The following is a 25,654-nucleotide window of genomic DNA, read 5'->3' as shown; positions in this document are numbered from 1 at the left end:
ATGACACACTGAATGAGTGGTCCGAGAAATAGGAGGAAAACCAAGAGGGAGCCTCGTCCTTGATGCCAATAGAGTGGAGCATGTTAAGTAGGAGTTTGTGGTCTACAGTGTCAAAGGCTGCAGAGAGATCCAGAAGAATCAGGAGAGAGGATTTACCCTCCTATTTAGCCGCCAAGAGATCATTTGAGACTTTAGTAATGGCAGTTTCTGTGAAGTGTAGAGTGCGGAAACCAGATTGTAAGGGGTCAAGAATGGAGTTGGCAGAGAGATAGCGGATAAGGCGAGAGTAGACCAAGCGTTCCAGGAGTTTGGAGATGAAGGGCAGATTAGAGACTGGTCGGTAGTTAGCAGCGCTGGATGGGTCAAGAGTTGGTTTTTTCAGTAATGGGTTTATAATGGTATGTTTAAAAGAGGAGGGAAAGATACCAGAGGAAAGAGAGAGGTTAAATATTTTAGTCAGGTGACTAGTGACAGCTGGGGAGAGGGACTGGAGGAGGTGTGAGGGCATAGGGTCACTAGGGCAGGTAGTAGGACGAGAAGAAGAGAGGAGCCTAGTTCCCCTACCTTTTCCTTATACTAACTTTAATCCACTTGCTTTGCTGCTACGTAAGCGTATAAGACCGTTCAATAAATACAATTGTATAGTAAATAAAGGGTCATATTTATGACTAACAATAATCACACTTACATATCAAATACACCAAACACAGAACACAGTAACCGTCTACCGTATAGTATCAGTATACCCCAATACATATAATAAGTTAATATATACTGAGTATACTCCCACTATACGTAGTACAGTATAAACACGGTAACACAGTCCTACGTTATACCACCACCCACTTACCTAAACATAGATATGAATACGGTTACAATGCAATACAATACACATTCACATTCTCACTATTTCTGTCCATCTCCCACCTAGCAATAACTATCCCTGTAAACTAAGGGTTAATCAGGTAGCAAGGACAGCATGGGTTAACTTAGGAACTCAGGAGGAAAAAGGGTTAACAAGGGGAATGGGTTGCTGTATACCAGGGGATATGCAAGTAACTCAGGGACAGCAAGTTACTGAAGGTGTTACTCAGGGCTGCAAGGGTTACTTAGGGATTACTCAGGGCTGCAAGGGTTACTTAGGGGTTACTCAGGGATGCAAGGGTTACTTAGGGAACTCAGGGCTGCAAGGGTTACTTAGGGAACTCAGGGTTACAAGGGTTAACAGGGTATGGGAATGTGCAGCTGAGGAGCAGGGGAGAAAGGGTTACTCAGGGAACTGTAGGTACTAGCTCGTTGTATAGGGGGGGAAGATACTTAGCGCTCATTGTCCAGGGGCGTTGGTGGGGAGGAGGACGTCGGTGAAGCGGTGAGCCAGAGAAGAGGAGACCACGAGGGGAGAGGAGATCAGGAGGGGAGATGTCCGTTGGTGGAGCCAGGGAGCAGAAGAAAGAGGCTGTGTGTGGGACCGTTGACCCTCTTATACCTTGTCCGTTCACATCTGTGTGACATCATAAGGTCATGCACGTGCAAGTGTGGGGGAGGCCATGTGCTCATTACTTGGCAAAGGGTGGGGGAGGGCAGGCAGTATGACCTTCCTGCTTCCTGGATTTGTTCACTGCTTATGGCTTCCACCCTCCCAGGATGTCTCATTTCCTGGTGAGGGGGAAAAGGGCAGCTTGTGTGAATGCATTGGATGTGTCTAATGTCTCCTCCCCCATCCCCCAGAGGGCAGAGATACACACCTAACTAATATCGGACATAGAAAACACTTCCCTTTACAGGGGGCAACATTGGACCCCATGGCCGTTCCTTGTCTCTGTAAATAGAATGTATCTTGGAAAATATTTTTTTTTCTTTTAGGACCAACTTGAGTAAATCCATATAGAAATTGATCAGTATCTCTTGGTAACCTGAGTTAATTAACAAAGTGTGAACTGCATTAAGGCCTTTCTGATGTTCGATCGACGTGTATAAGCTATTAACGTCCCACGTAACTAACAGTGAGGTAGGATTAGTTTGTTTGAGATCATGGATTAATGTCAAAAATTCATTTTCAGTACTTTTTCCAACAGGATGGAAAGAGGAGATAATAGAGATTCTGTAGATGCCACAATGGGTCTACCCAGGGGTTTGTGAAGACACTTATGGATTTTGGGCAACGTATAAAAAATTAGAGTTATGGGTTTAGATTTTGTAAGAAAATCAACTGTTTTTTGGTCGATCACCTGTAACTGTAAATAATGCATTTATTATTGTTTGTATTTTAGATGTTACTATCTTAGAGGGATCGCAATGTAATTTCTCGTAGATTGTGTTATTTTTTTAATTGTGAATTGATTTCAAGCACATAGATACTCTTTTCTAGCCATGATTACCACTGCACCCCCCTTATCAGCGGGTTTGATGATTAGGTCCCTATCCTGTATGAGTGATGACAAAACCTTCTGGTCAATATTTGAAAAATTGCTAACTGATCGTAAGTAACCCCTATCCACATCCTTTCTCAATCTATCCACATCCTGTTGTACTAGAGCAATAAATGTCTCTAAGGACCACCCTTAGGTGTTATAAAATTAATTGTTCTTATTTCTTAACCCCAGAGATTCTAAATTTATCACTGTTGACACATGCTTTATAGCCACTGTGTCAGCCTTTTCTGAAAAGTATACTTTCAAACGAAGTTTCCTATAAAATTTGTGTAAATTCATATCTAAACGAAATGTATAGAATTTATAAGTCGGACAATAAGACAAACCTTTCTGCAGTAAATTCAACTGGGCTGGTCCCAGATTTTTAGAAGATATGTTGACCACCAGTAGTAAGTCTGTACCTGAGTCCGTACAGTCATGTGAGGTCGGCTGATAACTACGGCACTGTCCCCCTCTTCGTATCTTCTTCTTTGGAAAGGGCGTCTTTGTCCACCTAAAAAAGGAGGTATATACCTCCTGCGGTCACTGTCTGAACTTGATGGGTTGGAATCCGGGGCTGCAAAACGGCCCCAATAAAAACCGTGCTGAGGAAAATAATCTTGCCATCTGTACACACGTTTATACTGGTAGTCCTCTGCGTCTCGTAGAAACTTGATTCTATTTTTCTTTTTTGATTCCTTACAGTGATTACTCAGATTGGTCTGTACCTTCTCCTTTAAGGTTGACAGTTCTGCTGCAGGTAACGTGGAAGCCAATTGAACCTCAATCGATGAGACTTTCTCTTTAGAAGTGATTATATTTTTCTGTAAATAATCTACTGTTAGAGTCATTAGATCAAATGAAAATTTTTTTTAGTATCTGTTCAAAAATGGCACAATAATCTATTTATCTTTGAAAATTGTGGGGCGAATAGCCACCCGGAGCCCTCTGGGGATGCGTTGTACCCGCAGGTATTCTGCCAGAGTGGCACAATGTAGCTCTAAATTCCATATGTGTTTTTGATTTTCTTTCGAAATCTCATATCTTATATTCATTTGGTGGTACTTGTAAAAATTCACTGGATAGATGTACTTGTGCGATAATTTGTGCAGATTCACTTGGATCATAAGAAAACACTTTGCTAGACATGTTAGTCTGGTGTTCGCTAGACATGTTAGTCTGGTGCACATGCAAAAGACGTCATTATTATCGAAGAAACCACGGCACTCAGTATAGAAGGGTGCTCAGGTAGGGTTCAACTCCGTAGTATTTTGGAAGAAAACCTGGCACTCCAAAAATTCTCATATGTTATAGATATTGCAAATCATATCTTATTGTACATAGGAAACGAATATGAGCAACATTCATGAATCAGGGATATGAATGAGCAGCTCATTTCCTTGCTAGCGGCGGATGTCGCAGCACAGCATAGCTCCTGTTCCTACTAAACGCAATCCGGTAAGGTGACTCATTATACCTATGTTTATTTCTAGGTTTATTTCTTTTTCGTCAAAAATAAGGACGGATCTCTTCGACCCTGCATCGACTACCGGGGTCTCAACCAGATCACGGTCAAAAATAGATATCCATTGACACTGACTTCAGAACTTTTTGACCGCATAAGAGGAGCCAAGATTTTTTCTGAGCTAGACCTGCGTGGGGCTTACAGCCTAATCGGAATTCGCCGGGGTGATGAATTGAAGACTGCATTTAACATCCGAGATGGGCACTATAAATACCTGGAGATGCCCTTCGGCCTGTGTAACGCTCCAGTGGTTTTCCAAGACATTAATGACATCTTCCGTGACCTCCTCCATGTCTGTGTTGTGGTCTATCTTGATGAAATCTTGATTTTTTTTCTCCAGATCCGATGACTCATCAGAGACATGTCCATCAAGTTTTGCTGCGATTAAGGGAGAATCGCCTGTACGCCAAGCTGGAGAAGTGTGTGTTTGATAGAAATGCTTTACCCTTCCTGGACTACATCATCTCAGATCAAGGCCTCAAGATGTATCCTGAGAAGGTAAAGACCCTCCTGGAATGGCCACGTCCTCAAGGCTGAAGGTCCATACAGCGTTTCCTGGAATTCGCCAATTTCTACCGACAGTTTATACCAAATTTCTCACTGACATCTACCATCTCCACCCTCACCAAGAAGGGCATGAACGCCAATGCGTGGACTCCAGAGGCGGAATCCGCATTTAATAGCCTGAAGACTGCCTTCACGTCAGCCTCTGCCCTCCATCATCCTGATGTATCTCTACAGTTTTCGTGGAGGTGGCCGCCTCCTCTGTTGGTGCTGGTGCACTCCTCCAGAGAGGTCGCAAGGGCAAGGCAGTGGTACGTGGCTATTACTCTAAACTCTTCTCTTCCGCAGAACGCATCTACTCGATTGGGGATCTTGAGTTACTGGCCATCAAATTGGCCCTGGGGGAGTGGAGACATCTACTAGAGGGCGCATGTCATCCCATCCCGATATTCACTGACCACAAGAACCTCCCCTATCTCCAGATGGCCCAACGACTGAACCCCCGTCAGGCCAGGTGGTCGCTGTTCTTCGCCCGGTTCCAGTTTGAGCTCCACTACCTCTCGGCCAACAAGAATGTGAGGGCCGATGCCTTGTCCAGGTCGTTCAAGACAGAGGACACTAAGGAGTCTCCACAATATATTATTGATCCATCCTGCATTATCTCTGTCAATCCTTTGCAAGTAAGAGACATCCGTCTGGGAAGGACTTTTGTGCGTCTGGCAGACAGAGCGAGAATCGTCCGCTGGGGACACAGCTCCAGACTGGCAGGTCAAGCGGGTGCCCGTAAGACCCGAGACCTGATTGCCCATCATTTCTGGTGGCCCACACTGCCCAAAGACATCATGGACTTTGTTTCGTCCTGCACGGTCTGCACGGCTAACAAGGTTGCCCACTCCAAACCTGCTGCCTGTGGCCAATGCTCCCTGGCAGCATATAGCAATGGACTTTGTCTCGGACCTGCCTGTTACGTGGCTACTAGCAGGACACTGAATACATGTTACATGGCTAGTAGCAGGAGACTGAATACATGTTCCATGGCTACTAGCTGGGGACTGAATACATGTTCCATGGCTACTAGCTGGAGACTAATACTCTTCCAATATGGTTGCCTACTCCAAGCCTGCTGGCCTGGTCTAACCTCTGCCTGTACACAATGCCCCTTGGCAGCACATTGCGATGAACTTTGTCACAGACCTTCCCCCCTCAGCAGGATGCAATACTGTCTGGGTAGTGGTGGACCGATTCATGAAGATGGTTCATTTTGTTCCGCTGACCGGTCTACCTTCTGCTTCTCGTCTGGCCGACCTCTTTATCCAACACATCTTCCGCCTGCATGGCTTACCTCTGCATATTGTGTCAGGTCAGGGGGGTTCAGTTCACCTCAAAATTTTGGAGAGCCATCTGCAAGGTCCTTGATGTAAAGTTGGATTTTTTTCCTCAGTCTACCATCCCCAGTCCAATGGCCAAGTCGAGAGGATCAACCAAATCATGGAGAACTATTTACGACACTTCATCTCCAGGCAGCATGATGACTGGGAGCAGCTTCTTCCTTGGGCCGAGTTCTCCTATAACAACCACACAAGTGAGTCCACTGCTTCTGCACCATTCTTTATTGTCTACAGCCAACATCCACAAATTCCTCTCCCTGTGTCCGCTACGTCCCAGGTGCCTGCAGCTGACTCGGCATTCAGGGATTTCTTACAGATCTGGCAGCAAACCCGATCCTCTATTCGGCTGGTGGTCGACCGCATGAAGCGAAAGGCAGACAGAAGAAGAAGAGAGCCTCCCCAGTTCTTCCGGGTACCAAGGTCTGGCCATCCTCAAGGAATATCCAGCTGAGGGTGCCATTGTGCAAATTCGCTCCCAGGTTCCTTGGACCCTCTGAGATCCTCCAGCAGATCAACCCGGACTTTTATAAGCTTCGGCTCCCCACTACCCTCAGAATCCCCAACTCCTTTCATGTGTCTCTTCTGTAGCCTGTGGTCCCGAACCAATATTCTAAGACTCTTAGCTCTGCAGTTGCCCCCAGCGGTTCTGCCGATGTATTCGAGGTCAAGGAGATCTTGGACTTCAAGAGGATAAGAGGAAAAGCCTTTTACCTGGTGGATTGGAAGGGGTTTGGTCCAGAAGAGAGGTCCTGGGAGCCAGAGGGGAACGCCAAGACTCCTTCCTTCATTAAGAGTTCCTCTCTCGTTCTGGCCCCAAGAAGAGGGTGCATAATAGGGGGGATACTGTAACGTTCGTGGTCGCAGACCGCAGACTCCTATCATCCTGCAGACGTCTTCCTCCCCAGAGATGCCAGCACATGCGGTCGTCCTGTCCTGCATTGACCACTAGGGTGCGTGCTCGAGCTCTTTCCCGGCTTTTATGAGGCAGAGCATACACAAGTTTTAGAGTGACTGATTGCTCCCATGATCAACCTGGACTATAAGAAGGGTCCTGCCCCTCCCTACATTCCCATAGCGTTGTTTGTGTTACCTATGTTAGTCTTTGCAAATGGTCCTTTAGTTTCTTCCACTTCCCAGTGTTCCCATACCTGCTATCTGTATCCTGTATCCCGTGTTACCTTGTTTCTGTGCCTTAAAGAGTTGGAGTCGTGTTGTACCACCGATCTGTCTGCTGTGTTACACCACGCCTGGTGTCTGCTGCCAAGGTCCCATCTGAGCCTAGTCATCGGTACTGTCTGAACCACCACAGGTACCCTTGCTTGAACTATAGACTTTACTCGGTACTCTATCTGGCCCAGTGGGTCCACATACCCAAAGATCATGACACTGGGAATAACACCTCAGCAGTGATACAGGCTGATTGCCTCCATTCCACGCCGCATTGATGCAGTAATTCATGCAAAAGGCGCCCGACCAAGTATTGAGTGCATATACTGCACATACTTTTCAGTAGGCCAACATTTCGGTCTTAAAAATTATTTTTTAAATTGGGCTTATATAATATTCTAATTTTCTGAGACACTAAATTTTCATTAACTGTAGGACTGTTAACTATAATCATCAACGGGGGCGTGGTCTCGGCATGTGAGGAAGAAGGACGCATTCTTGGGAGCTCCCGCCGACCATGACTTTAACCGTGCTATTTACTGTACCAGCGACTTGCAAAAACCCCGCTATTTCGCGGCATGCCCCGAGGGAAGACCCTTAAGACCCCGGATAAGGCTACTTCAGCATCTTCACTGTCCCGCTTTTTACGACCACGCGTCTCACAGAGACAGGAGGAATCCAACATGGCGACCACTGCTCACAGCGCGACTCCTCAACGGCCGGCAGCGATATCACCACCTCGACCCAGCGCTCTTTCAGGTGCGTCTACTCCATTTAAACCTCCAGTGACTACTCCAGCTATCAGTCAGGGCTCAGAGGGATCACCTGATGAGGCTCCCTGGTCTCCTGGCCCTGTCTCCCCGCTTATGACTGAGACTCCCCTGACTAGATTAGACCTGTCTGAGGCCCTTAAACATCTTCCATCCCAGAGCTTCTTTGACAGTATGTTAGATAGGATGGAAAAAATGCTGCGTACGTGCTTGGAAGAGGTGAATCGTACTGTGGAACAAATGTGCTCTCATGTCTCAGCCATAGAACAGCAGACATCTTCTCATGGCGACAGACTAGACAGGTTGGAGAACCAACTGCGCTCTCAACAGTCCTTATTACAGTCAATGACTCTTGACCAATATGCTGTTATGTGCAATATAATAAAGTTTATTTTTTATTGTCATGGTACGTAATTTGTGCTATGTGTCGCTTATTTTCTGGATATACTAGCTGTCTTCACAGTCTTCTATAGGTATTGAGTTTTATCAAGGTTTGTTGGCTGGGATATATTGGTTACAGATAGGATGTCTCTAGGCTACGGTCAGTTATCCATAATGCTCTTAATGTGTAGGGGAGCTTAAGGGACTTGTTGGAGAGGGGTTAAGGGCTTAACCCTCTCATGGATGATGTTTCGGTTGTTCGCAGTCATTAACGGGATTTTCTGGGGTTTTTGGACCTGCCCTTGCGGGCGATACGATTCTTGTTGGGGGGATGGCCTCGTGTCCCTACCAGTCGACTCTCATGGATTATTTGGGGGTCGGCAGGTGACAGACATGAGGTCATTATTTGAAGATTGATTGCCTCCAAGGGGGGTTCATTGTATTGGATAAATTATGCCTTTGTAAATATAAGATTTTGTACTGGTCTCACATACCAGATTTAGCTAGTTGACTATAGGTAGACTCCTTGGACGGGTGCGATCTGTCGCTGGTAGTATTTTCAACAAATTACACGGGAGGTGGACTCCACTTCCTTGGATGCCTTACTAACTCTCCCCCTTAGGTATACCCGCCGGAGTGTCTCGCTGGTTGAGTCTCTTCGGGTTCCTTTGGCCTTCCTTAGTGTATTTTCTAACCCTCTTTATTCACTTGACTGTCTTCAGTTTTCTCCTTTTTCTTTTCGTTTCTTTCCCTCTCCTCTCTGCTTCTTCCCTCGCATTGCTCAATGACCATGTGCATGGATGTGAAACCTCTCTCCTATAATGTCAGGGGCTTGAGAACGCCTGAGAAGCGCTCCATGATTCTTGCTGAGCTGTGGAGACTTGGAACCCAGGAGGCGTTCCTCCAGGAGACGCACTTAAGGAAAGATAAGATACCCAAACTCTCCAATAGACGCTTTCCATATTGCTATCATGGTTGCTCAGAGGACTCTAGATCTAGGGGTGTGAATATTCTCATTGCACAAAATGTACCGTGGTCCTTCATTGATTCTTGAGCTGATCCCCAAGGTAGATTTCGGTTTGTCAAGGGCACCCTATTTTCGCAGGTAGTCACACTGGCTAATCTATAATTACCAAACACGGGGCAGTCAGTTGCTATTGCTGACTATCTGGAACAACTCCAGTCTTTTGGTGAGGGCCTTACTGTAGTCGGGGGAGATTTTAATGTGGTAATGGAGCCTCATCTAGATGTTTCAAGGGGAGCTTCTCACCTTCCTTATTCTCAACTCCGTTCCATTAAAAAAACTATTCATGATCACCAACTAGTAGATGTGTGGAGGACTCTGTGCCCGGGAAATCGCGACTATTCTTATTACTCAGCTACTCATGATATGTTCTCCAGAATAGATTACTTTTTTTATCAGCCACTTTCACCTTGATAGAGTAATGAGGGCGGACATTCATACGTCCCCTCTATCGGATCATTCGCCCATTTCGCTCTCTCTCTCTTTCGCTCCGCCTTCACAGACACAAGGCCGTTGGAAACTTAATGAGTTTTTACTTCATCATCCTGAGGCTCAGTCTGAAATTCGACGAGAATTGGAACTTTATTTTTCTACCAATGCCGGCTCAGTGTCGAACCCGTTCACTCTATGGGAGGCTCATAAATGCTATATAAGAGGCTTTTTAATCAAATGGGGTGCGCGGCTCAGGAGAGAGAGAGAGAGTGGCGAAGACGAGCGACCTGTTGACTAGGATTAGCGAAGTAGAGATCAAACATAAACAATGTCAGACACAGGAAACTAGGGGCGTCTTAATGTCCCTTCGGGAGGAACTTAGATCACTTTATGTAGTTAAGGATAAAGCCACATTGGTTAAATGCCGTAGAATATTTTATGAGTGTGGAAATAAACCGGGGAAAATTCTGGCAAATACCTTGAGAACCCAGAGAGCTTCAACGTATGTTCCCCATATCACTTCTAATGCGGAGGTGAAGGTTACTTCCCCGAGGGATATTGCCCGTTCTTTTCGGGAGTTTTATTCTTCTCTCTACCAATTAGAACCGCATTCCCCACCCACTCAGGTAGCTATACAGGAATATATATCCTCTTCGGGTTTCCCTCAGCTGTCCGTTGAAGATTGCTCCACATTAGATCATCCAATAACTCTTGAAGAGCTTTCGAGGGCGATGCGGGACACAAAAACGGGAAAGGCTCCGGGTCCTGACGGGTTGACGGTTGGCTATTAGAAAATGTTCATGCATCAGCTGGCGGATAGGTTTCTGGGGGCTCTTAATGCGATATCATCAGGCAGCCCAATCCCTTCAGACTCATTGAATGCTACCATAATGGTTATTCCAAAAGATGGCAAGGATCCCTCCTCCTGTGCTAGTTATAGACCGATATCTCTGCTTAACGTAGATTTAAAATTATTCTCTAAGATATTGGCAAATCGGCTAGCACCATTGATGACCACTGTGATTCACAGAGATCAAACAGGCTTCATTCCCTCTAGGGAAGCGAGAGATAACACGACTAAGGCTCTCAATCTTGTCCATTGGGCCAACACACAGAAATCTCCTGCCGTCATCTTATCAACAGATGCGGAAAAGGCCTTTGATCGGGTCGGGTGGCCATTTTTATTTGGAACTCTGGAACATCTGGGTTTGGGGCCTAACATGCGAACCTGGGTCGGTGCTCTTTACTCCTCGCCTTCGGCTTCTGTGAGGGTGAATGGTACTTACTCTTCCTCCTTCCTGATTCATAATGGCACAAGACAGGGCTGCCCATTGTCGCCCCTGCTTTTTGCTCTGGCTCTAGAACCTTTTTTGTGTAAGATCAGAGGCAACGTTAATGTGAGTGGCTTAAATTTGAAAGGTAAAGTTTTTAAAGTGGCGGCATACGCAGACTATCTATTATTTTTTGTGACCTCTCCCCATATTTCTATGCCCAACCTTATGAAGGAATTTCCGGGAATATGGCTCTTTGTCCAATTTGAAAATTAACTTTCAGAAGTCGGAGGCGATGACGTTAAATGTTCCGCATGATCTAGTGAATTCCCTATGTGCTAGTTTTCCCTTTAGATGGACACGGGATCCGATCAAATACCTGGGCATCCAATTGCCGACCTGTATAGAACGGACATTTCAACTCCACTTTCTACCTCTACTACAAACACTGAGGAGTGATTTGGCTCGATAGATGAAGGGGACCTTTTCGTGGTTTGGACGAGTGGGTATCATTAAGATGAATTTTCTACCCCGATTCTTATACCCGATGCAGGCACTGCCAATTAAAATACCCTCTTCCTTTTTTAAAACTGTATATCAATACCTTACTTCCTTTGTGTGGGCCAATAAACATCCGAGACTCCAGAAGAGAATTCTGATTCTTGCTAAGTGTCATGGGGGGATTGGGCTGCCTGATGTGGAGCAATCACGCCAGTCATCTGGCTAGGTTAGTGGATTGGTGTCGTCATGAATCTTTCAAAGACTGGATAGCTGTGGAACAGGGGTTTACAGATCTCCCATTGAAATGTCTACCTTGGATAACTACGGTTCATTGGAGGTCACTGAGTGACCACCCTACCATATACCCAACATTACAGGTGTTTAGAACTATGCAGAGGCGTGAGGGGATTTCATCAATACCTTCACCTGTCACACCGGTCTTCGGTACACTGGAGTTAAGGCTGGGATTGACAGATCAGACATTTAGGATTTGGTTGCAACAGGGACAGTTTAGAGTTAGTCACTTTTATAGGGATAACACTTGGCTGAGTAAGGGGGAGCTTTCCTAGCCTGAGGGTTTACCTGCAGCCTCCCGGTGGCAGACTTTACAGCTGACTCATTACTTATCTCATCTGCCTGCACCTGCTACCTATGACCGTACGCTAACCCCTTTTGAAATGTTGTGCTCTCAACAGGGGCATGTGAAACGAGCATTGTCCAATATTTATGGCTTACTACTTGCTCCCGCGGAGGATTTCACTCCACCATATGTTGCAAAATGGGAAAGAGATCTCCAGATTACACTAACACGAGAGCAGAAAGAGAAGGTCATGCTCCTTTCACATAAAGCATCTATCAGTAATGCTTATCAGGAAACAAATGATAAAATACTATCCCGTTGGTACAGAGTCCCGCATGTGCTACATAAAATGTTCCCTGATGCTTCTCCTCTTTGTTGGAGATGCGGCAGGGAAGAGGGAACACTTCTACATATATTTTGGAGCTGTGAGAGCCTTCGTCCCTTTTGGTTAGGGGTTCAAGATATCATATTTGAGATCACTGGATTCACGCTGGGAAAGGATCCGGCGTGGATCCTGCTACATCACCATAACATTTCTATAGTGACATATAGGAAATCGTTGTTAAGACATCTGTTGAATGCAGCCAAGGCCTGTATTCCGGTGGGTTGACGGTCCTCGGAGCCTCCATCGATTAGACAATGGCTTGCTCAATTTCAGAAAACCTGGTTTTACTTGTTCGCCTTTTGCAGATCGGACAGATATCAGGGGGCTCTGGGTGAGTTGACTGGAGATGGCACTGGGAGTGATTAGGCTCCTTGGCTTTGATGTGTTGCGGGGGGGGGGGGGGAGAGAGATGGGAGAGATGTCTCCCCTCCTCCCTCTTAATTCTTTCTATTCTCCCTTTTTTCCTTCTCATCTTATTCTTTCTTCATCTTGTTCTCTTATTTTCTAGGCCGATCGTCTACTTACGATGGGTGGGGATGTGGGTCTGGGAACTGCCTGCTGTGGGTTACGGGTTTATATGCATATTTCTCCATACTAATAGTTGGTATGTGTACGGGTTATTTCGCTGTGATAGCATTACTTGCATACCTTCTCACCATTGTTGAATTAATTGCTGAGGTGCTATGTTATGGATGGAATATTTTGTACCCATGTCACCCCTTTTTTCTTTTGTATCCTTACTTTCTTTGTTGAAAATAAAAATTTGAAATACAAAAAAACAAAAAAAAAACTATAATCATCAACATTAAAAGAAAAAAATACTGGAAATAGATCACTCTGTGTTTAATGAATCTATATAATATATGAGTTTCACCTTTTGAATTGAATTCCTGAAATAATTTACTTTTTAATGATATTCTAATTCATTGAGAAGGACTAGTATTATATATATATATATATATATATATATATATATATATATATATATACACACATACATATATACATACATATATACATATATATATATATATATATATATATATATATACACACATATATATATACATACAGTCCAAATATAGATGAACACAGCACTCCAACATACCCATATATCAGGCCATGTGCTCATCACCATGGGATGAATCAATTCCCCAACTTGAAATACAGAGCAACCATAGAACGCAGTAACGCAACCAGGACTTCAGAGTAGATGAAACAGGGTGGATTTATCAACCTCAAGTGAGCGACGTTTCGGTTCAACAGAGAACCTTTCTCAAGCTATCACATACTACACACAGTGTCAAGTATAAATAAGTAGTACATACAGTAATTCACATAAAGCCCATTAGATGTACAGTTTCCATTAAATACATTTAAAAAACATGATACACAGCTTATATCAAAAGCTTGTTTTAAAGTGCAGACATTTCTTTATAAAACCATATAAAAGAATAAATTGTGCAATAAAAATAAAGTATATAAACATGAACAGTGATTATATTAGCAAATAAGCTGATTTGGAGAGATGCAGAGGCCAATTAAGTATTTGTACATATGCAGAACTTACAGTTAGTAGTATACCATCGGTGTCAGACCTAACCAGCATGTAGCGTTCGCGCGCATCTACTGCGCATGCTCGAAGATGGCGCCCAAACAGGATGTTCAGTCCAGTGGAACGCCAAGAGCAAGAGAATCACTACGGCGCATGCGCAAAGACGGAGCTTGCGTTCCAATCCTTCTGCGCATGCGTCAATAGCGGCGATGGTGTAAATATAGAAATATACGTAATAGGACAAAGGGGATTTTTGAAAGTAGAGCACGTCTGCAAGTTTGGACTCATGTATAGTTCACTGTCCAAATGGATGCACCAAACAAACATGAGTCCAAAGAAAAAAAAGCAGAACACCAGCAATAGCACAACCCCAACTAAAGAACTGGCATATATCAGACAGAATATATCCCAATAAATTGTCGATGTGACTGTAGTCACCATTCAAACATATTGAGCTCCCATACTTAACAGTGATAGTATCATCCCAAACAGGGATATCCAACATACCTGAACCCAAACATATCAAGGGAAAGACGCATACTCCAAAAATATTCAGCATGCGTATTTTTAAAAAGAGAAAGGGAGCTAACTTTATTTATATGGAACATAGTTCAAACATAGGGGTTACTATACTGTATAAATCACTACCACTTTATAATCCAAAATGTAGAGACATAAAAAAAACACTGCATCGCTGTATTCTAAAGAAAATAATTTTTGGAGATGCCGATGTATATTTTTCTATTCGGGACTTTACGATCCCAAAGAATAGGCCTCTGCTACTTTCCAATAGCCCGCATATTGCTTCACATAGAGCTATGTGTCTAAAAAGTGAAAAAAAAAGACAAAAAAGGATTAATATACAGTATTTATAAGCACAAACACAGTAGAATCAGATAAAAATATATATAAAAAGAGAAAGTCCAAGTTAGACTCCAAATTATATATATATATATATATATATATATATATATATATAAAAGGCACAAACTATAAGTTCGAGAACGCCCACCAATAACCCTCAGGTATAAGGGTAAGCTACCCCCCACTGTTCTAGATATGTGGGCCACAAGGGTACTCAATATTCAACCCCTTGGGAGACATGGTTTCTAACCTATATATCCACTCCAACTCCTTTCTTTTAAGGGCCAAACCTCTGTCACTACCACGTCTCAATTGGGGTACTGAATCAATGATTACAAATTTTAATTGTGACACACCGTGTTTTTTTTCACAAAAGTGTCTTGACACTGGTAAATCCTGTCTCTTTGTGTTAATGTTGGATTTATGATTTCTCATCCTGAGACATACTTCTGTTGTGGTCTCACCCACGTAGTGAAGACCACAGGCACAGCTCAACAAATAGATAACAAATGATGACTGACATGTAAAGAAACCCTTAATATTCATTATTTTCCCGGTTTGCGGATGACTAAAGGAGCTATCCTTAATCATATTGTTACAGATGTTACATCCCATTTTATTGTAGGATTCAAACCATTTAAAAATGTTACAAAGTCCTTCAATTGGCTTATTGAGCCGGTCCAGATGAGGAAGACATGGTCTGGGTATTGCCACCACCGCAGCACTTGGCTGAAGTGGTGGGACACATAGACGAGGTCCTCCTCAATCCGCCGCATGAAAATATTTGCATAGGTGGGGGTCATATTCGACCCCATTGCTGTCCCAAATAGAATCTATCCCCCACCAAGAAATAGTTCTTCATAAGGATGAATTCCAAGAGTGATCTGATGAATCCAATCTTTTCATCAGAAAAGCCTGACTTTTCTAAATAGAAAAGTGAGGCATCAATGCCCTCCTGGTGATCAATTGAAGTATAGAGACTTCCCACATCAAGGGTAACCAGGACCGACCGGTCAGGGATCATAAGATCTTGGATCCTGACCAGGAAATCCGAGGTGTCCCTGATGTGGGAGTCTGCACCAATGGCAAACTGCCTTAAGTTTTTGTCTACAAAACATAGCTGCAGGAACAAACAAAGGATCACTCCCTGACACAATAGGACGTCCAGGGGGCCTAATGGGATCCTTATGAATTTTTGGCAGGAGATAAAGTACAGGGGTAACAGGAAATTTAACCTGTAAAAATTCACATAAATTGCTATCAATGGTTTTTCTCTTAAATGCATTGGTAATAAGGGTGTCCAGCTCACAGAGATATGTGAACTTAGGATCCCCTGGTAGCAATGTGTAAACATTGGCATCATTGAGCGGACTTTGAATTTCTTGTAGATAGAGGGAGGTGTCCATAACAACTATGGCTCCTCCCTTATCCGCTGGTTTAATTGTCAGATCACTATTATCCATCAATTCTTTAAGTGCCAAATTTTCAGCACGAGTCAAATTCCTATGAATATACTGTCTACTTTGCATCTTTTTCAACAAATCTATCTGATTTTTGACAAATGAAATATAGGTTTCAACAGCATGTTTAGTATGGGGGGGGCTGAAATCTGCTCTTGTTACATAGCCCATAGTCACTAAGGTGAAACATCTCATTAGTTGAACTAGCGGGTGTATTATTTACATATTTAGGTTGCTCTGAAAAATATGCCTTAAGTCTAAGGGTATGTTCACACGCAGTGCTTTCAGACGTATTTCGGGGCGTTTACGCCTCGAAAAACGCGTAAAAAACCGGAAGCTGAACGCCTACAATATCTGCCCATAGAAATCAATGGGAAAAACAGCATTTAGTTCATATGGGGTGACTTTTTACGCCTCTGTGTAAAAAAAATAGAGCGTAAAAAGACGCTCCGTAAAAAGAAGTAGCATGTCACTTCTTGAGGCTGGGTTCACACGACCTATTTTCAGACGTAAACGAGGCGTATTATGCCTCGTTTTACGTCTGAAAATAGGGCTACAATACGTCGGCAAACATCTGCCCATTCATTTGAATGGGTTTGCCGACGTACTGTGCAGACAACCTGTCATTTACGCGTCGTCGTTTGACAGCTGTCAAACGACGACGCGTAAATATACAGCCTCGTCAAAAGAAGTGCAGGACACTTCTTTGGACGTTTTTGGAGCCGTTTTCTCATAGACTCCAATGAAAACAGCTCCAAAAACGGCCGTAAAAAACGCCGCGAAAACGGCGCGAAAAACGCGAGTTGCTCAAAAAATGTCTGAAAATCAGGGGCTGTTTTCCCTTGAAAACAGCTCTGTATTTTCAGACGTTTTTGGTCACTACGTGTGCACATACCCTGAGGCGTTTTTTGGAGCTGATTTTCCATTGAACACTATGAAAAACGCCTTAAAAAAACGCCTGAAAAGAAGCTCTAAATTTCATTTTCAGCTTCAAAAACACCTGAAAATCAGAGGCTGTTTTCCCTGAAATCAGCTCCGTACTTTCAGACGTTTTTTGTTAAGCATGTGAACATACCCTTAATGACCGAAAAAAAACATTCTAGATCAATCAACAGGATTAATAGGACAAAATGAAAGGCCACGGTTAAGCAATTTTACCTGTGGGTCAGTTAACTCATATGATTAAATATTCACCACTAGGTCTGAAGATTTCTCTTCCTGGTCGGATATTGTCGGGTCCCACGTGCTGGAATCATCCTGCCTCTGGTTTTGTTGTGGTTCATCCTTCCTCCTGTGTTTCCTACCGCCCCTGCGGCATCGCTTTCTCCCAACGTAGGGGTGTCCATATTGCCTCCTAAAAAAGGTATAGTATAGCGTATTGGTCATCAGAGAGTTCTGAGTCTGTGATATATGGCTCAGCTCCCTTATGTCGTCTTCTCTGTCATCTTTCATTCCCCCTGGGACCCCTTGGGTCAGAGTCTTCCCCAGGGGCGTAGCTAGAGGCTCAAGGGCCCCGATACAAAAATTCTTACTGGCCCCCCCCCCCCCCCCCCCGCAAACTTCTCATGGCCGACGGTCCGCTTTCAGCTGCATCGCTGGGTTTCCTAAGTGACCCAACAATGCAGCACAAGCAGCTGGGGCGTCACTAAGGCTGGGTTCACACACACTATTTACGGATGTAATTCTGGCGTTTTAGCATTGAATTACGTCCGAAAATGCAGATCAAAAGCGTCGGCAAACATCTGCTCATTCATTTGAATGGGTCTTACGATGTACTGCGCCGACGTTCATTTTTTTTTACGCGCCGCTGTCAAAAGGCGGCGCGTAAAAAAGACGCCCGCGTCAAAGAAGTGCCTGTCACTTCTTCAGATGTAAATGGAGCCGTTTTCCATGGACTCCATGGAAAACCAGCTTGAATTACTTCCGTAATGGACGCAGCAAAAGACGCCTGCACATGCCATTACGGCTGAAATTACAGTGCTGTTTTCTCCTGAAAACAGCACCGTAATTTCAGCCGTAACAGATGTTGCCGTGTGAACATACCCTCAGGGCTTAAAATGTCCGGGAAATAGCCCCAATACATGTGTCCGCCCAAAAAATAATGTGTGTATATGAGACAGCATAGCATATCTATAGCACTACGCCCCTATAAACTATGGATAGGATTAGATACAGTGGCTGAGCAGACCGTATCACACATGATAGGATTAGATACAGTGGCTGAGCAGACAGTATCACACATGATAGGATAAGATACAGCGTCTCAGAAGGCAGTATCACACATGATAGGATTAGATAGTGGCTCAGCAGACAGTACCACACATGATAGGATTAGATACAGTGGCTCAGCAGACAGTACCACACGTGATAGGATTAGATACAGTGGCTCAACAGACAGTATCACACATGATAGGATTAGATACAGTGGCTCAGCAGACAGTATCACAAATGATCGGATTAGATATAGGGCCAAGCAGACAGTATCACACAAGATACGATTAGATACAGGGCCCAGCAGACAGTAGCACACATGATTGGATTAGATACAGGGCCCAGCTCGCTGACATTGCGGCTCCAGCGCTGGACCCAGGATAGGTAAGAATAATAATATTGCTTCTTTATGTGTTACTGATTATTTTTGTGTGTTTGTGCTTTTTTTACAGGTTCGGTTGTTGGACTTCGTATTCGAGGACTTCAATGACGGCGTTTTTTTTATTCTCAATAAAATGGTTAATGAGGGTTGTGTTTTTTTATTTCAATAAAATATTTTTTCTATGTGCTTGTATCTTTTTAAACTTTATTATCACCGCCTTAGTAATGGCCGCTGGCTGATTGACAACCTCCATTACTAAGGCGGGGCTTAATGTTAGCAGGTGCAGAGGCTAACACGAACCCCCATTATTAGCCCGGTACCCACCGCCACCAGGAGTCCTGGGAAGAGCCGTGTACGAACCAGTACCCGACCATCTGTAGTGACGGGCAGGCACCGGGGTGGCCGCAGGCTGGTAGTATTAGGCTGGGTAAGGCCAAAAACAGTGGCCCTTCCCACCCTTGTAATGCTGCCTGCTGCTGCTGTGTTGTATCTGGCTGGTTATGAAAATTGGGGGGGGACCCCACATCGTTCTTTCCAATTAGTTATTATTCTTTTATTTTTTTTTAAATGACGTTGGGTCCCCCCCATTTTTCATAACCAGCCAGATACAATAAAGCAGCAGCAGCCTAGCATCACCAGGGTGGGAAGGGCCACTATTTTTGACCTTTCCCCTCCTGATAATACCAGCCTGCGACCACCCCAGTGGCCGACCATCACTACAGATGGTCAAGTACTGGATCGTACCCGGCTCTTCCCAGCACCCCTGGTGGCGGTGGGTACTGGGGTAATAATGGGGGTTAGTGTTGGCCTCTGCATCGGCTAACACTAAGCCCCGCCTTAGCAATGGATGCTGTCAATCAGCCGGCGGCCATTACTAAGGCGGTAGTAATATAGTTTAAAAAAAAACACAAAGACATAGAATTTTTTTTATTGAAATAAAAAAAAAAAACACACAACCCTCATTAACCATTTTATTAATAAAAAAAAAGGCTGTCATCGAAGTAGTCCTGGAATCCGCCGTAGTCCAACGACCGAACCTGTAAGAAAACACACAAAAAATGATTACGAGTTCTGATGACGAGTTCTATCGTCTAGATGCTGTGCGCGGCGCATAGCGCTGTGACATCATGCGCTGCGCACAGCGCTTGACGTCAGGACCTCCGCTGCGATCCGGAACCAGGAAGGTAAGTAAAGTATGTTACTATAGTAACAGGGGCCCGCGTAACTTTTTATTGATGTGGTGCGGGGGGCCGTGGGCCCCCCTGGCTTCGGGGCCCGGTCGCAATTGCGACCGCTGCGACCCCTATAGCTACGCCAGTGGTCTTCCCCCTGCCAACAGTAGATTTTCCCTGTGGCATAGTCATCCATGTCTCGCTGCCATTTTTGGCGCTTTGTTTTTTCAATGTCATCCCGGAATTTCTTTAATTTTTGTAATTCTTGTGTGGACACCATCTCTGTTAGCTGAGCATCCCTTTCACTCAGGTGTATTTTCAACAGGTCAATCTCTATTTTGCAGAAATTCAATGTTCAACAGCAGAAGATCCTGGGAGTATTTGTTAGAGATAGCTTCAAATCTCTCCTTAAATGCCGTATTTTCAGGGAAGAGATTGGGTCTCAGGTGTGAACGCATGCCACGTGGAATACGAAGGCCTCTGTAGTATTCTCTAAGCGTTGATAAATGTAGTTCCAGAGAAATCAATCTTTTGGAGTCTGCCTCCCATTTTCTCCTCACATTCCCAACAGTGGGTACACTTAGAAAGGTAACATCTCCAGATAATCCCTGAAGGATACGATCAGCGTCCTCTGTGGCATAGGTATCAACTTGGTGTAATCACACCTAAATCCACATCATGTTGCTCTCTGCCTTATTTTGCATAACTGAAAAATGAAAGATGTGTCTTTGCTCAAGTTTGCCATATGCCATACAGTACTGGAGAACGCCGCACAGTACCAAAGGTGTGTCTTTGGTCAAGATTGCCATATACCGTACAGTACTGGAGAATGCCGCCTAGTACGAAAGGTGTGTCTTTGGTCAAGATTTCCATATGCAGTACAGTACTGGAAAATGCCGCACAGTACCAAAGGTGTGTCTTTGGTCACGTTTGCCATATGACGCACAGTACCAAAGGGGTGCCGCACAGTACTGGAGAATGTCTCAGTGCCTGTGGTGTCTCTAGCAGGTATGTTATATGCAAATAATTACCAGTTTGGCACAGTGCTACAGAATGGCACAAAGTACTATAGAATGGCGCACAGTACTAGAGGATTTTTCTGGTCAGGTATGTTATATGATGCACAGTACTATATAATGGCGCACAGTACTATACAATGGTGCACAGTACTAGAAGTTTCTCTGGTCAGGTATGTGAAATGATGCACAGTATAATAGAATAGCGCACAGTACTATACAATGGCGCACAGTACTAGAGATTTCTCCAGTCAGGTATGTTATATGATGCACAGTACTATAGAATAGCGCACAATACTAGAGGATTTCTCTGGTCAGGTATGTTATATGACGCATAGTATTATAGAATAGCGCACAGTACTGGTCAGGTATGTTATATGACACATAGTATTATAGAATAGTGCACAGTACTGGTCAGGTATGTTATATGCTGCACTGTACTATAGAATGATGCACAGTACTAGAGGCAGGGGTGTAACTAGGAAAGACTGGGGCCCATAGCAAACTTTTGACTGGGGCCCCCCCTCCCCTGGGTATCACACAACCCCCCCCTTGTAGATAGTGCCTCCCTATAGATTCCGCCATACAGCGCACCCTATGGATAACATCATACAGCCCCCCTGTAGATAACATCATACAGCCCTCCCCCTGTAGATAACGCCATACAGCCCTCCCCCTGTAGATAACGGCATACAGTCCGCCAATGTAGATAACGCCATACAGCCCTCCCCCTATAGATAACGCCATACAGCCCTCCCCCTGTAGATAACGCCATACAGCCCTCCCCCTGTAGATAACGCCATACAGCCCTCCCCCTGTAGATAACGCCATACAGCCCTCCCCCTGTAGATAACGCCATACAGCCCTCCCCCTGTAGATAACGCCATACAGCCCTCCCCTGTAGATAACGCCATACAGCCCTCCCCCTGTAGATAACGCCATACAGCCTTCCCCTGTAGATAACGCCGAAAAGCCATCCCCCTGTAGATAATGCCATACAGCCCTCCCCTGTAGATAACGGCATACAGCCCCCTTTAGATAACGCCATACAGCCCTCCCCTTTAGATAACGCCATACAGTCCTCCCCTGTAGATAATGCCATACAGCCCTCCCTCTGTAGATAACGCCATACAGCCCTAAACCCCCCCCCCCCCCTGTAGGTAACGCCATGCAGCCCCCAACCCCCCCCCCCCCCCCAAGAAAAAACGGCCTATAGTTTTTCCTACAAAAGACATGCATCCACTATCCACAGGATAGGGGATACATATGTGTGATCGCTGGCAGCGATAAGGAGACAGAGGGACCGAAAGTCCCCCAATGTTCTCCATGACAAACTTCGGACTTCCGGGGTCTGCGCAGTTCAATAAAAATGAAAGGAGCGCTGGTCACGCATGCGCACAAGCGCGACCGGTGCGCAATTCATTTCTATGGAGCTGCCGACAGACTCCGGAAGTCCGAGGTCTGTCATGGAGAACTTCAAGGGACTTTCGGTCCCCTGTTCTCCTTATCGCTGGTCGTCCCAGCGATCCCACATGTATCACCCATCCTGTGGATAGGGGATGCATGTCTTTTGCAGGAACAACCCCTTCAGTGGCGTCACGCTGTAGCAGCCGCTACAGCGGTAGTTACGCCACTGACTAGAGGTTTCTCTGGTCAGGTATATAAGTTATTGCACAATAATGTTATATTTACTTAGTACCAGAAGCAGGTGTCTCTTTTGCCACTGGGCTTCTATGGTTAAATTTATTTTTTGTCTCCAATTACTAGGAAACTGTACAACCTATTTCTAGAGAGGATTCCTGGGTTACTTTTCTCTCAAAGGAGTAATAAGAAGAACCACAAGTCCAAGCACAGTTATGCATCAGTGGTATTTAGCCTCTGCTGATTATTTACCTGAGGAAACCTGTGATCTGTTCATGTCTCAACTGGAGACCTCTTCTCAAAGGAGGAGTAAGAAGAACCACAAGTCCAAGCACAGTTATGCATCAGTGGTTTTCAGCCTCTGCTGATTATTTGCCCGAGGAATCCTGTGATCTGTGCATGTCTCAGTTTGAAGCCTCCTCTCAAAGAAGTCATAAGAAGAACCAGAAGTCCAAGCACAGTATGGATGGAGGTATGCAATGTTATTAAAGCCCGAGCCCTGCCTCAGATTTATTTGGGGATGAAGGGTCCAATGCCTCCTCCGTAAAACCTGCGATACGGGGGTTCTCATTTAGCCTCATTTAGCCAGGCTGGGCAAGATGGAGCCTCTCAATTATCCTCCCGGCAGATACAGGCTGACACTGGGGCGTATTCTGGTGACAAAGTTCTTATTGCACGCTTTTCACAACTCCTACAGCAAGAACTTGAAAAAATGTGTGTGAAGATCACATCTGAACTTAACCCCTTCCTGCTCCTGGACGTACTATTAGGTCATGGTAACTTCGCGCTCCATGACCTAATAGTATGTCACGGGAGTAACGGTCTTTTTGGCCGTCTTCCCGACACATGCAGTAGCTGTGACAGCTGCTGTCTCTTATAGCAGTTGCCGCAGTTCCTATCACGGGGACAGATCGCTGTGTCCCCGCTGACTAACCCCTTAAAAGCCGCGTTCAATAGCGAGCGCGGCTTTTTAGGGGTTAAACCACCATCGACAGCCCGCTACATGATAGTGTGCAGCGATGGTTGCTATGGCAACCGGACGCCTAATAATGGCGTCTGGTTATGCCATCTACGAAAGCCTAGTGGGTCCTGACAAAGTCAGGACCCACTATGCTTGCTGTCAGTGAGTAGCTGATGAGCTCTAATACACTGCACTACGCATGTAGTGCAGTGTGTTAGAATTGTGATCAGGGCCTCCTGCCCTTAAGTCCCCTAGTGGGACAAAGTAATAAAGTTAAAAAAAAGTTTAAAAAAGTTGTGTAAAAATAAGAAAATAAAAGTTTTAAAAGTAATAAAAGTAAAAATTCCCCTTTTTCCCTTATCAGTCCTTTATTGTTAATAAAAATAAACCATACATAATTGGTATCGCCGCGTCCATAATGGCCTGAACTACAAAATTATTTTGTTATTTATCCCGCGCGGTGAACGCCATAAAAGAAAATAACAGTAAACCATACCAGAATCACAATTGTTTGGTCACTTCACCTCCCAAAAAATTTAATAAAAAGAGATCAAAAAGTCGCATATACGCAAAAAAAAAAAAAAAGTCCTTGCACGGTTTTCTTTACGGAAAAATAAAAAAGTTATGGCTCTTAGAATAAGGCAACACAAAAAGAAAATGATTTTTTACAAAACTTATTTTATTGTGCAAACGCCATAAGACATAAAAAAAACCTATAAACATCTGGTATCGCCGTAATTGTATCGCCCCGCAGAATAAAGTGAATGACATTTATAGCGCATGGTGAACGCTGTCAAAAAAATGGAATAAAAAAACAATAGTAGAATTGCTGTTTTTTAGCCACCACGCCACTTAAAAATAGAATAAAAATTGATCAAAAAGTCGCATGCACCCCATGAAAACTAAAATCAATTCCTCAAGGTGTCTAGTTTCCAAAATAGGGTCACTTTTGGGAGGTTTCTACTGTTTTGGCACCACAAGACCTCTTCAAACCAGACATGGTGCCTAATAAAAAGGAGACCTCAACAACCATACATAAATGAGGGGTGTAGTTTCCAAAATGGGGTCACTTTTGGGGGATTCCTACTGTTTTGGCACCTCTTCAAACCTGGCATGCTGCCTAAAATATATTCTAATAAAAAAAGAGGCCCCAAACTGCAGTAGGTGCTCCATTGCTTCTGAAGGCCTGTGTTTTAGTCCATGAGTACACTAGAGCCACATGTGGGACATTTCTAAAAACTGCAGAATCTGGATAATACATATATAGGAGTGTCTCTCTGGTAAAACCTTTTGTGTTACAGAAAAAAAATGAAATAAAATTGAAATTCAGCAAGGAAAATTAAATTTGCAAATTTCACCTCCACTTTGCTTTAATTCTTGTGCAATGCCTCAAGGGTTAAAAAAAACTTTCTAAATACTGTTCTGAATACTTTGAGGGGTCTAGTTTTTAAAATGGGGTGTTTTATGGGGGTTTCTAATACATAGGCCATTCAAAGCCACTTCAGAACTGAACAGGTACCTTTAAAAAAAGGCTTTTGAAATTTCCTTAAAAATATGAGAAATTGCTGTTTATGTTCTAAGCCTTGTAACGTCCAAGAAAAATAAGACTGTTCAAAAAACGATGCCAATCTAAAGTAGACATATGGGAATTGTGAACTAGTAACTATTTTGGGTGGTATAACCGTCTGTTTTAAAAGCAGATGCATTTAAATTATGAAAAATTCTATTTTTCACCAATAAACACTGAATATATCGGCCAAATTTTACCACGAACATGAAGCCCAATGTGTCACGAGAAAACAATCTCAGACTCGCTTGGATAGGTTTAAGCATTCCGACGTTATTACCACATAAAGTGAAATATGTCAGATTTGAAAAATGGGCTCTGAGCCTTAAAGGGAATGTGTTGCCAGAAAAACATGTTTTTTTTTTAAAATTTAAACATTTAGTGTGTGGGTGATTAAACATTGTTCAAATTTTTTTTTTTTTTTTGGCACGAGCCAGGAAATATTATAAATTATTTCTAATTTATAATACTACCCATTTTTGGCCA

At 44.0% G+C, this 25,654-nt stretch overlaps 1 protein-coding gene across 1 annotated transcript in view; it reads left to right on the top strand.

Moving 5' to 3' along the window:
• LOC142749634 (G2/mitotic-specific cyclin-B2-like) overlaps window positions 1–23,082 on the top strand; it is a 53,881-nt gene extending 30,799 nt beyond the window's left edge. Inside the window, exon 9 of the mRNA XM_075857928.1 lies at window positions 22,767–23,082. Within this exon, the coding sequence (XP_075714043.1) occupies window positions 22,767–22,826 (60 nt within the window). The 3' untranslated portion in view covers window positions 22,827–23,082. The remainder of the gene's footprint in view (window positions 1–22,766) is intronic.
• The last annotated feature ends 2,572 nt before the right edge of the window (window positions 23,083–25,654 follow it).

Source organism: Rhinoderma darwinii, chromosome 3 (genome assembly GCF_050947455.1).
Source record: "Rhinoderma darwinii isolate aRhiDar2 chromosome 3, aRhiDar2.hap1, whole genome shotgun sequence".
Taxonomy (NCBI): Eukaryota; Metazoa; Chordata; class Amphibia; order Anura; family Rhinodermatidae; genus Rhinoderma; species Rhinoderma darwinii.
Note: the sequence above shows the minus strand (reverse complement) of the source record. Positions and strands in the feature narration are given on the sequence as shown.